The sequence below is a fragment of the Salvelinus sp. IW2-2015 genome, linkage group LG23 (genome assembly GCF_002910315.2).
Source record: "Salvelinus sp. IW2-2015 linkage group LG23, ASM291031v2, whole genome shotgun sequence".
Classification (NCBI taxonomy): domain Eukaryota; kingdom Metazoa; phylum Chordata; class Actinopteri; order Salmoniformes; family Salmonidae; genus Salvelinus; species Salvelinus sp. IW2-2015.
The window spans coordinates 9,294,349-9,307,723 of record NC_036863.1 but is presented as its reverse complement, the minus strand read 5'-3'; the positions used below and the strand labels follow the sequence as shown (position 1 = coordinate 9,307,723).

Sequence of the window (13,375 nt, the reverse complement as noted above, 5' to 3'; positions counted from 1 at the left end):
GTGGAAGAGTGCAGTGTGGAGTGTCATCTGTGGATCTGTTGGGGCAATATGCGATTTGTAGTGGGTCCAGGGTGTCTGGGATGACGGTGTTGATGTGAGCCATGACCAGCCATTCAAAGCATTTTATGGCTAAAGATATGAGTGATAGTCAATTAGACAGGTTACCTTGGCGTTCATGGACAACAGGGACTATGGTGGTCTGCTTGAAACATGTAGGTATTAAAGACTTGGTCAGGGAGAGGTTGAAAATGTCAGAGAAGACACTTGCCAGTTGGTCAGTGCAAGCTCTGAGTACGTTCCCTGGTAATCGGTCTGTGAATGTTAACCTGTTTAAAGGTTTTACTCATATTGGCTATGGAGAGCGTGATCACACAATCGTCTGGAACAGCTGGTGCTCTCAAAGCGAGCATAGAAGGCATTTAGCTCGTCTGGTAGGCTCACGTCACTGGGCAGCTCACGGCTGGGTTTCCCTTAATAATCCATGATAGTTTGCAAGCCCTGCCACATTCGATGAGTGTCAGAGCCAGCGCAGTACGATACGATCTAAGTCCTGTATTGACGCTTTGCCTGTTCGGTGGCTCGTCGGAGGTCAGAGCAATATTTCTTATAAGCGTCCGGATTAGTGTCCCGCTCCTTGAAAGCAGCAGCTCAAGCTTTTAGCTCAGTGCAGATGTTGCCTGCAATTCATGACTTCTGGTTTGGAAATGTATGTACAGTCACTGGGGGTACGACATCGTCAATGCACTTGTTAATGATGCCGGTGACTGATGTGGTAACTGTTTGTTTGATGTTTGTTAAGTTACGGTAATTTCTGTTGATGCAATAAAATATAAGTAATTATGGCACGTCTTGATTGATGCCTGTCTCAGTGGACTAATCCATTGCGGAGGCTGCGGGGATGGCACACCAGTATCACCAGTGGTACATTTACCGTTAATTCCCATAATTTCTAGAATGTTTGTTTGGTTACGGTAATTTCTGTTAATGCATTCAATATATCATTATTACAGTCTTTTACAGTTCTCATTGTCGGAGTGGACATGTTGTTTGCAGAGGGCACAACCTAGGCTACACTTAAGCATAAAAGTAGGCCTAGGCCACCTGGCCTGCGCAAATGTAGGCTAAATGTGCCCCTTTAGGGATTTTATAGTATTGTCTTAACTCACCACCACTAATGAGCTGTGGAGTTTCTCAAAGTAAATTTTTCTTCACCTCAAACAGCAAGTAAACAAATTCTGTTTTTACATCCATTGACAGTGACAATAGTTCCACAATGTAGCCTATTTGAAAAATCTTTCCAGCTCTCTCACTTTCGATAACCAAACCACTCCATGTGAAAAGGAGGAGAGAAAAAATCATGCTCTGATCTGGTGAAAACGTAATAAAATAGGCCTACCTGATTACTTCTTATGCCTTGCACAAATAGCCTACAGCTGTGTCAGTCCGGAGCTCACAATCACAGGAAACTCTGAGGGTCCCGAATATTTTATACAATGTTGCAAGTTTGTTAGTGTAAGCTTGTGACTGGACCAAGTTGATCGTTGATTGTTGTCTTGATTATTTAATCACAGTGTGCTTAAAGCATCATACAAGCTCAGTAGCCAAGAGTGTGCAAAGCTGTCATCAAGGCAAAGGGTGGCTACTTTGAAGAATCTCAAATATAAAATATATTTAGATTTGTTTAACACTTTTTTGGTTACTACATGATTCCATGTGTTACTTCATAGCTGTGCTGTCTTCACTATTATTCTACAATGTAGAAAATAGTTAAAATAAAGAGTAGCTGTGTCCAAACTTTTGACTGGTACTGTAGATGGTTTTATTAAAACACATAGGGTGTGTGTATATATGAAAAAATGAATGTTTTAACATTTTGATCAGTCGATTGGTTGAAAGAACAGATGACACTTGGTCAACCAAGATTTTTTTTAGTCGGGGACAGCCCTACTAACACTACAAAATAGTGTTTCTGAAGGAGGCCCTCGAAAATAACAGCCATGTGCACTGCTAAAGGCATTACTGTGTGTTTTCCCCCTTTCCTTTCCTCACAGCATTCCACCATCAACTTAAACCATGACATGGTTGCCTCTGATACAACTCTCCCATATAGACTAATGCAAATAACAAGACAGCAGAAGGAGCCCAGACACCCCCAGACTGTGTTTGGCCTCCTGTAGGCTCATTTCAACCTAGTGCAGCTTGGAGGGAGAGAATCTAGCTGTAATTTAGCGGAAAGCTGCGCCGGTGTAACACATGCGTCTGTGACCCTAGGGTCCGGGCTTGTCATGTGATCTAAAACCAGGAAAAATAACAGTGGGAAACATGTTTGGGTGTCCTATTTCTATTGGCTTTGCACAATGTAAACACTTGGGTCAATGGGGAGTAAGTTTCGGATTTGTCATATCAAATCAAATATATTTAGCCAAAGTGATTGCGGGTGTAGCGAAATGCTTGTGTTCCTAGCTCCAACAGTGCAGTAATATCTAACAATTTACAAATACACACTTGTCACGTTCTGACCATAGTTCTTTTGTATTTTCTGTGTTTTAGTGTGGTCAGGGCGTGATTTGGGTGGGTTATCTATGTGTTGTGTTTCTATGTTGGGTTTGTTGTTTGGCCTGATATGGTTCTCAATCAGAGGCAGGTGTTTGTCATTGTCTCTGATTGGGAACCATATTTAGGTAGCCTGTTTTGTGTTGGGTTTTGTGGGTGGTTGTCTTCTGTCTTTGTGTCTATGCACCAGATARGACTGTTTCGGTTTTTCACATTTGTTGTTTTCGTATTTTGTAGTGTTCACGTTTGTTGTCTTAATTAAAGTCATGATGAACACTAACCACGCTGCGCTTTGGTCCGATCCCTGCTACACCTCCTCTTCGGACGAAGAGGAGGAAATCTGCCGTTACAACACTAATCTAAAGTAAAAGAATAGAGTTAAGGTATATATAAATATTATGATGAGCAATGTCTGAGTGGCATTGACTAAAAGACAGTAGAGTAGAATACAGTATATGCATATGAAATGAGTAAAGCAGTATGTAAACATTATTAAAGTGACTTGTGTTCCATTATTAAAGTGACCAGTGATTACATTGGTCGAGGGTTGAGTAACCGGGTGGTAGCCGGCTAGTGATGAATATTTAACAGTCTGATGGCCTTGAGAAATAAGCTGTTTTTCAGTCTCTCGGTCCAAGCTTTGATGCACCTGTACTGACCTTGCTTCTGGATGGTAGCAGGGTGAACAGGCTGTGGCTCGGCTGGTTGATGTCCTTGATGATATTTTTGCCATCCTGAGACATCGGGTGCTGTAGGTGCCCTGGAGGGCAGGCAGTGTGCCCCCGGTGATGCGTTGGGCAGACCGCACCACCCTCTGGAGAGCCCTGCGGTTGCGGGCAGTGCAGGTGTTGTACCAGGCGGTGATACAGCCCGACAGGATGCTCTCAATTGTGCATCTGTAAAAGTTTGTGAGGGTCTTAGGGGCCAAGCCGAATTTCTTCAGCCTGCTGAGGCGCCTTCTTCACCACACTGTCTGTATGGGTTGACCATTTCAGATCGTCTGTGATGTGTACGCCGAGGAACTTCAAGAATTTCACCTTCTCCACTGCAGTCCCGTCGATGTGGATAGGGGTGTGCTCTCTCTGTTACGTCCTGAAGTCCACCTTCAGCTCCTTTGTTTTGTTTATGTTGAAGGAGAGGTTATTTTCCTGGCATCACCTCCTCCTTGTAGGCTGTCGTCATTGTTGGTAATCAGGCCTACAACTGTTGTGTCATCTGCAAACTTGATGATTGAGTTGGAGGCACGCGTGGACACGCAGTCATGGGTGAACAGGGAGTACAGGAGGGGGCTGAGCATGCACCCTTGTGGGTCCCCTGTGTTGAGGATCAGCAAAGTGGAGGGGTTGTTTCCTACCTACACCACCTGGGGGCGGCCCGTCAGAAAGTCCAGGACCCAGTTGCACAGGGCGGGGTTCAGACCCATTGCCCCGAGCTTAATGATGAGCTTGGAGGGTACTATGGTGTTGAAGGCTGAGATATAGTCAATGAACAGCATTCTTACATACTGTAGGTATTCCTCTTGTCCAGATGGGATAGGGCTGTGTGCAGTGCGATGGAGATTGCATCGTCTGTGGATTTATTGGGGCGGTAGGCAGATTGAAGTGGGTCGAGGGTGTCAGGTAAGGTAGAGGTGATATAAACCTTAACTAGCCTCTCAAAGCACTTCCTGATGACAGAAGTGAGTGCTATGGGGCGATAATCATTTAGTTCAGTTACCTTTGCTTTCTTTGGTACAAGAACAATGGTGGACATCTTGAAGCAAGTGGGGACAGCAGACTGTGATAGGGAGCTGCTGGTCTGCGCATGCTCTGAGGACGTGGCTAGGGATTCCGTCTGCGAGGTTTAACACGTTTAAATGTCTTACGTCGGCCACAGAGAACGAGAGCCCACAGTCCTTGGGAGCGGGCCGAGTCGGAGGCACTGGGTTCAGTGATGCCAATTTAACAATTTTGTTCCTAGATTTAGCACCTTTTCAGACTACCCTGGCAACTTTTTTTTCAAACAGCACCTAGCAACAAATTTAGCTACTTTTAAAAATGTATTTGGAACTTTTAGCAACTTTTGAAAAGTGACTCAAATGCTTTTTCCCTCTAAATGACACAAAAAAATATATATATTCTGTCACACACTCAGTCACAACACACGTGCCTGGCTGCAAAAGTGCATTGTGAGTGATGTCAGCAGCAGGCGCTCAGCTCGTGCACAGGCAGCAGCAGGCCAGCAGCAATTTCAGCAAATTGCAAATCAGTAGCACGGGTTCGACATGCCAAACCCAATGAATATAGTTGGTCATGAATGTTTGATCTTGAACAGAACTTACAACATCAATCAACATGTTTCAATCAAAATTGTACAGCCAGAAGTACAGAAAAGAGTCTGTACCTGAACAAATGTCAAATCATATTTTTTGCAGAGATGGCCAGTCAATTTGAGTAACGTTATTGTGTATTCTACGTAATGACGCAGTTTTACGTTATCTTGCAATGACATCACAACGTCATTTCGCAACAAATCAACCTGCCTCTAGCAACTTACCCTGAAAATTAGTTGGCAACACTGACTGTGTTATCCTCAAAGTGGGCGAAGAAGGTGTTTAGCTTGTCCGGGAGCAAGACATCAGTGTCCGCGACGTGGCTGGTTTTCCCTTTGTAATCTGTGATTTTCTGTAGACCCTGCCATATATGTCTCGTGTCTGAGTCGTTGAATTGCGTCTCCACTTTGTCTCTGTACTGACGTTTTGCCTGTTTGATTGCCTTACAGAGGGAATAACTACACTGTTTGTATTCAACCATATTCCCAGTCACTTTGCCATGGTTAAATGCAATGGTTCGCACTTTCAGTTTTGCGTCAACGCTGCCATCTATACACGATTTCTGATTTCGGTAGGTTTTAATAGTCACAGTGGGAACAACATCCGCTATACACTTCCTGATGAACTCAGTCACTGTGTCAGTGTATACGTCAATGTTATTCTCAGAGCCTACCCTTAACATATCCCAGTCTGCATGCTCAAAACAATCTTGCAGCATGGATTCTGATTGGTCAGACCATTGTTGAATAGACCTTAGCACAGGTACTTCCTGTTTGAGTTTCTGCCTATAGGAAGGAGCAAAATGGAGTCATGATCTGATTTGCCGAAGGGAGGGTGGGGAAGGACCTTGTAGGCATCCGGAGGTTGGAGTAGCAGTGGTCGAGTGTTTTAGCAGAGTGAGTACTACAGTCAATATGTTGATAGAACTTCGGTAGCGTTTTCCTCAAATTTGCTTTGTTAAAATCCATATCTACAATAAATGCTGCCTCAGGATATGTGGTTTCCAGGTTGCAGAAAGTCCAGTGTAGTTCCTTGAGGGCCATCATGGTATCGGCTTGAGGGGGGATATACAGGTCAATGGAAGGCAGACAGTGGGGGTCAGAAGATGGACACCAGATTGGTGCACATTCAACAAATCTTATCTAACAAAGTGGCTTTTCGTAAAATCCGTAATGATTGATGAATTGTAAGAGGCCCATAATGTGGTTACTAAAGTCGGATATATTTGTCTGTTATCGTTTCATAACATTTTGAAGTTCCTTTTCAGGTTTAGAAGAGGTGACTGCTAAATTGTAACTCCCATTCTTATTAGCTGGTAGCATAGCTAACATAGAGAAATCGGTGGTGGTAGTCAAAGTCATTTTTAAGTAATGCAGTGATTGGTGACGATGACATGAACATGTGTTGGGGTTGACATCCATACAAGCATTATACTCCGATTTTTACCTCAACATAGTGTGAAATACTGTATATAAACAATAACCTAAATGTTGTCTTATTTTGCTGGGGGGCAATCAAGAGATTCAGGATCTTTCCCCCACGCATTCCCATTTGCATTTCCATTGTTTTGGTCGAGTTCCATTGGCCTCATTACCGCATCTATGGTGGTACATGAATATGGTTTAGTACTAAGTAGAGGTCGACCGATTAATTAGAATGGCCTATTAATTAGGGCCGATTTGAAGTTTTCATAACAATTGGAAATCTGACAACGTGTCGCTTGGTTGGGTTGTGTTTTGGAGGACGCACGGCTCTCGACCTTCGCCTCTCCCGAGTCCGTACGGGAGTTGCAGCGATGAGACAAGACTGTAACTACCAATTGAATACCACGGAATTGGGGAGAAAAAGGGGGATTTTTTTATTTTTATACAAGTTGTACATTTAATCTATATAAAGATTATACTATTATGCAAGCAATTGCCCCGACTGCTGATCTTGCTGTGACAAGGTTACAGTACAATTTTTGCAGCTGTGCAGGAAACCCTAACTGATTTAAAACTCATGCTTAATACGGGCAAAACTAAATAAATTTTGTTTTCAAGTTCTCATAAGATTGTCTCAGATGGATTACATCTTCACGTATCGGATGGTTCTATAATCTAATGAGTCTCTGTATACAAATACCTTGGTATTTGGATTGACAATGATTTATCGTTTAAAACAACATACGAATGAGCTTGTTAAGAAACTAAGATTTAAAGTGGGATTTTTTACAGAAATAAATCTTGTCTCTCTCTAGTCAGCAGGAAGCAGATTGTGCAGTAAACCTTTCTACCTGTTCTTGATTTTGGTGATACTATTTATCAAAGTGCAACTGCCTCTACTCTTAAACTGCTGGATCCCGTTTTTTCAATAGCGCTTTTCGTTTTATCACAGGAGTTTTATTACTCATCATTATATTCTTTACCAAAAGGTTGGCTGGACCTCTTTAAAGTCACATCATTACACTCTTCTTCTTTTTTTACAAAGCCCTACTCCACAAGCTTCCGACTTAACTTCACTATTAAGATTTAAAATGACAAGTTATCAAACCTGTTCACAGTAGTTGGTTAACTCTGGAGACTCCTTTGGTGTCTTCAAAGGTAGCTAAATCGGCCTTTAGTTTTTATGCTCCGTATGTTTGGAATAATCACGAAAAACAGTACACATAGAGGCCTTAGTGTCCCTGTGGCAGTTTAGAGAGTGGACAGAGGAATTTTATAATGAAGAATTTGTTTGTTTTAGGTGATAGTGTTTTGTGTATTTTGTGTACATTTATGTTTGTCTGTGCAATATTTTACTTGTTTTAGATTGTTTTACTTCTATGAAATTGTATATGCAGGACTCCCATGAAAAAGAAACACTGGTCTCAATGGTGACTCCCTGCTAAAATAAAGATAAAATAAATATATATTTTTTTAAACTCTGACTGGTACCGGGCCTATCCACAAGGTGTTCTTGGAAAGACTCATAAGAATATAGGCCTAATGATCAATTGCACATGAGGGGGTACTTTGGGCAGAGCAAAATGTGATTGGGGCTACATTAACCAAAGAAGTTTGAAAACCGTTGACCTAAAGCATAATAATGTACCTAGGGCCCTGAGTTTTTACTGACCACATGAGCTGACCAGAAATAACTCAGGGCCCTGACAACTAACAAGCAATCAATTACAACAATCAAGGATTTTTTGGTCATTTCCAATGATGAAATGCCACCAAGATTGATAGGCTAAGCGATAGGAAATCAGATCTCTTCCTGAGAGTCTAGAGGAAGTCTTGAGGAATGAAGAAGTGACTTACTGTCTTTCTGGCCCACAGTGCCGGAAGCGGACCCCCCAGCAGAGGTTCGTCCCACAGGGCCAGGGGAGTGCTTTGGGCCCCTGCCAGGGATCTTCAGTCCACTGGACTTCAGCATGTTCATCATGTACAGGGAGAAGTGCAGGGATTAAGGCTTTCGGTTTGAGGCACTAGAAGTCGGAATGGTGGCAATACCTCTCCATTTTAGCTGTGGAGATGAGTGGAGGCATCAAAATGTCTTAGTGATGATGATAGCTTCATCTGTCTGTATATAGGAGGTTGCTTTTTTCCACCTTTATTTAACCAGGTAGGCTAGTTGAGAACAAGTTCTCATTTGCAACTGCGACCTGGCCAAGATAAAGCAAAGCAGTGCGACACAAACAACAACAACAGAGTTACACATGGAATAAAAAAACATACAGTCAATAATACAGTAGAGGAAAAAAGTAGATATACAGTGTGTGCAAATGAGGTAAGATAAGGGATGTAAGGCAATAAATAGGCCATAGTGGCAAAATAATTACAATTTAGCATTTAAACACTGGAGTGATAGATGTGCAGAAGATGAATGTGCAAGTAGAGATACTGGGGTGCAAAGGAGCAAAAAAATAAATAACAGTATGGGGATGAGGTAGTTGGATGGGCTATTTACAGATGGGCTATGTACAGGTGCAGTGATCTGTGAGCTGCTCTGACAGCTGGTGACCAGTGAAATATAACTGCTGGAGCACGTGCTACGGGTGGGTGCTGCTATGGTGACCAGTGAGCTGAGATAAGGCAGGGCTTTACCTAGCAAAGACTTATAGATGACCTGGAGCCAGTGGGTTTGGCGCCGAATATGAAGCGAGGGCCAGCCAACGAGAGCATACAGGTCGCAGTGGTGGGTAGTATATGGAGCTTTGGTGACAAAACGGATGGCACTGTGGTAGACTGCATCCAATTTGCTGAGTAGAGTGTTGGAGGCTATTTTGTAAATTACATCGCCGAAGTCAAGGATAGTCAGTTTTACGAGGGTATGTTTGGCAGCATGAGTGAAGGATGCTTTGTTGCGAAATAGGAAGCCGATTCTAGATTTAATTTTGGATTGGAGATGCTTAATGTGAGTCTGGCAGGAGAGTTTACAGTCTAACCAGACACCTAGGTATTTGTAGTTGTCCACATATTCTAAGTCAAAACCGTCCAGAGTAGTGATGCTGGACAGGCGGGCAGGTGCGGACAGCAATCGGTTGAGGAGCATGCATTTAGTTTTACTTGCATTTAAGAGCAGTTGGAGGCTACGGAAGGAGAGTTGTATGGCATTGAAGCTCGTCTGGAGGTTAGTTAACACAGTGTCCAAAGAAGGGCCAAAAGTATATAGAATGGTGTTGTCTGCGTAAAGGTGGATCAGAGAATCACCAGCAGCAAGAGCGACATCATTGATGTATACAGAGAAAAGAGTCAGCCCGAGAATTGAACCCTGTGGCACACCCATAGAGACTGCTAGAGGTCCGGACAGGCCCTCCGATTTGACACACTGAACTCTGTCTGAGAAGTAGTTGTTGAACCAGGCGAGGCAGTCATTTGAGAAACCAAGGCTGTTGAGTCTGCCGATAAGAATGTGGTGATTGACAGAGTCGAAAGCCTTGGCCAGGTCGATGAATACAGCTGCACAGTATTGTCTCTTATCGATGGCGGTTATGATATCGCAAAGGCTTTAACAAATGTTGGTTCCCAGAACAATCTGTGCTAGCTGAGTTTTCTTGTTGAACACTCCAGCCCTTTTAAAAAGCAGAGGGTCTATGCCCTTTCGGTGTACAAATCAAGCCATGTCAAGGTGTATCAGGTGTAGCCTGTACTATACTACTGTATACAATTTGAAATAATTGAGTGGTCCCTCTTCAAACAAATAGCCTATCTATAGATCAGAAAAGAATATTTGTGATTTGGGTTAATCATCTATGTTGCTGAGTCTACTGGACTTAGTAAGTCCAGTTTATTGTCTCAAGTGTGTTGATGGTGAATAAATACACATGGAGTTAAATGTGTCACAAGGCTAAAATGTGTATTTCAAGAATATTCACTGACAGAAATAAACATATTTGGTATTGTCTTTGGTTATGCATACATTCTAAATGAATAACCTAGGCCTATGTATTAAATAGTGTTAGTTGGTTATTAGACTATTGTAAGTATTAGGGTGGCTAGTAGCTAGGCCTTGCTGCAACCTGGACTCAAGGGTCGACATAGCAAACGTAAAGCCCTGGTTGGTTTAAAAGGTGTACTTAATGCAAGCAAGACTCAATATATGTTGTTCTCTAATTTTCGCAATAAAAAAACAAAAAACAGATGAACTACATATTTACTAACTGGATGGTTCCCTCCTCGATTGGGGGCCCGCCTATAAATATCTGGGCATTTAGGTTGACAAAGACTTATGTTTAAAAAAACTTATGGATGAGCTAATTAAAAAGCTATGATTTAAAGTGGGCTTCTTTTTTACAAAAAGATCTTCCCTCTTTCTAAATAGCAGGAAGCAGATTGTACAGTCAACTTTCCTGACAGTTATGGATTATGGTGACACCATTTACCAGATTGCAGCAGACACTACTCTTAAACCGTTGGATGCCGTCTACTATAGAACCTTTCACTTTATCAAAGGTGACAGTTTTAATATTCAATACTGAATCCTGTATCAAAAGGTTGGCTGTCCTCATTAAAGTCCTGTAGATCACTTCATTATTCCCTTTTTGTTTACAAAGCTCTACTACACAAGCTTCTAACTTACCTAACTTCGTTGATAACATATAAAAGAATGAGCTACCAAACTGGCTCGCAGGATTGATTAACTCTTGAGGTGCCTCTGGTCTTGACCAATTTTGGTAAATACTCCTTTAGTTTTAATGCCCCCATTGTTGGAGTAACCTACAAATTCCTTGCATCTCGATTCCCTGGTACCACTAGGGCAGTTTAGGACTATGATATTGAATGAGTTCATTATGCATTGCAGTTGTTTTGATTGATTGTAGTGGTTTATTTGTTGAAATTGTGGTGTTGAGGTTGTGCCTTGTGGTTATTTTCACTCTTCTTGTTTTATTTGAAACTTAATTTATTTTCCTTTTTTTGTGAACAATTTGTTATTCAGGGCACCATTGGTCTCACTTGGGCTACCCTGAATAAATAAAAGTTAATCATAAAAAATAAAAACGTTCACGTTATACGCCCATCCATCCTCTCATACTGGCTTAAATGGATACTTCAAGATTTTGGCGATGAGGCCCTTTACCTAATTCCCCAGAGTCAGATGAACGTGTGGATACCATTTTTATGTCTCTGCGTGCAGTTTAAAGGATGTTCCTAACAAGTGCAAGCACAATTGCTAACCACAGTTAGCACAATGACTGGAAGTTTACGGGTATCTGCGCTACAAGTCATTGCGCTAACAGTAGTTAACATCGGCTCAAGAAACTACTAACTTCCTTCATACTGGACACAGAGACATAAAAATGGTATCCACGAGTTAATCTGACTCTGGGGAAAGGCCTCATCGCCAAAATCCTAAAGCATCCTTTTAAGTAACCTTCTGTTTTATGTAACCATACCAAACATAACAAATGATACTAATTTGAGTGTCACAGATTTACGTTTACTATGTTACGTCTAGTCATTGAGGCCAGGTTGCTTGCCGAAACACTGAGACCTGATCAGCTGTATTCCCAGTTGCATGCATGGCCTTCAAGACAAATATTTTACATCTCTCCAACTATAATATGTAATTCATGACAACGTTACATCACTATTCTAGCACCACATCTCGCATTTATGCTGGTTATCGAGATGAGATGTCTGAAGAATGCAATAGTGCTTTCACAGTATCAGCACCATTCAGTTGACTCATGTATCAACATCAATTTGTATGTTGTTTTACGCAATAGGCCAAGGCCTAAATCCTTTTAGAATATTTTCTCAGGGCAGTTTTTATGACAGCTCTGCGAGGGGGCTATATTCTTGACAATGCGAAGTTGCTACATGTAGCCTGCTATATGACAGTGCAGTAGAGCTAGGCTACAATGTTACAATTTGATGCTCTAAACATAGGACCATTGGGCTATTAAATGACACATTGTTGTCTGCTAAGCTTGTTGAATACATTGTTGCTGTTTACACAATTATATTGCTAATTTATATATTTCCGTGACAGGGAAACATAAGGTGCATCCGAGAACATACAACGCAAATGTTTTTCTATTGTTATACCCACTGCAGCGCGGTGTGTATTTCTACTTCAGCTCAACAAATCCCTTAAACGATAAAGATGCAAGAACGAAACGCTTACCTTTTAATTTCCAAATTACGCATGAACGTGTCCAAAAAGCGGCGAACTTGTTTTTTTCCTAGAGGAGAGGGGTCCGCGGATCGGTTGATTTATCAGGTTGCCACTCCCTATACCCCCACACAGGGATGAACAAAAAATATGGATGCTTAGATGGAGCTGGAAGGGAGAGTGTGGCAGGATGCGAGCCGCAGTAGGCTAAATCAGGCGAAAATGCCGTTTTTTTTTTGAGAATGCGACTTTCAGAAATAAGATTAGATTGTTGCTGTGAAGATTCAATGTAACTATATGCAAATTCCTCGGTCTCCCTTTTTGTTAGCGGTTTTTGGGGTGCAAAGCAGCATCAGCAACTTCAACCAGCTTCAATCCGCCGTTCAGAACGCTTAAAAACGTTAACCAGTACACACATGTGGCGTATTGAACACAGAGGGATGGGGTTTTCAATGTTTCGCTTGGGGCGCAATGGATGTTCGGTCTCTTTTTTCGCCTCTGTAGAGGATCCTCCCCCTTCGCTGGCTCAGCCAAACAAAGAGTTTAGGAAGTGGACGGTATTGCTGTGAAGGCTACAATGCCAACATTTAACCCAACCAAGCTATGAAGACACAATTGTGTTCTCTGGTTTGAAAGGCATTCATAAATAGTTAAATATTTTGTATAAAAATGTAAGGTGCAAGAGAAAGTAGTATACTATAGGAATTTATCCAGATTATTCACTGGTCCAGCTGTTCAACTGGCTCACAGGAATTAATGTGCATCCGGTGCTGAATCACTGCGAATGAGTTATCCTTCCTGGAAATCCATGGAATGCCCTCGCATCATAAATTAGTTCCCACTTTGCAATAGCCTAGTGCACCTAATACGACTTACATACAGTTCTCACTTTTTTGCAATGCACACTTTAAAGGATTTTCAAATAAACATACA

At 41.9% G+C, this 13,375-nt stretch overlaps 1 protein-coding gene across 6 annotated transcripts in view; it reads right to left on the bottom strand.

The window, feature by feature from the left end:
- The window catches only part of clip2 (CAP-GLY domain containing linker protein 2), a 60,939-nt gene extending 48,017 nt beyond the window's left edge, over positions 1–12,922 (bottom strand). For 5 of the 6 annotated variants that reach the window (XM_023967401.2, XM_023967403.2, XM_023967402.2 and 2 more), the window contains exons 1-2: positions 12,455–12,922; positions 8,146–8,350 (exon numbers count right to left, since the gene is read on the bottom strand). In XM_023967401.2, coding sequence (XP_023823169.2) covers positions 8,146–8,269 — 124 coding nt within the window. In that variant the 5' untranslated portion in view covers positions 8,270–8,350; positions 12,455–12,922. The remainder of the gene's footprint in view (positions 1–8,145; positions 8,351–12,454) is intronic. The other variant, XM_023967407.2, reaches the window with a different exon arrangement.
- Positions 12,923–13,375: the final 453 nt, after the last annotated feature.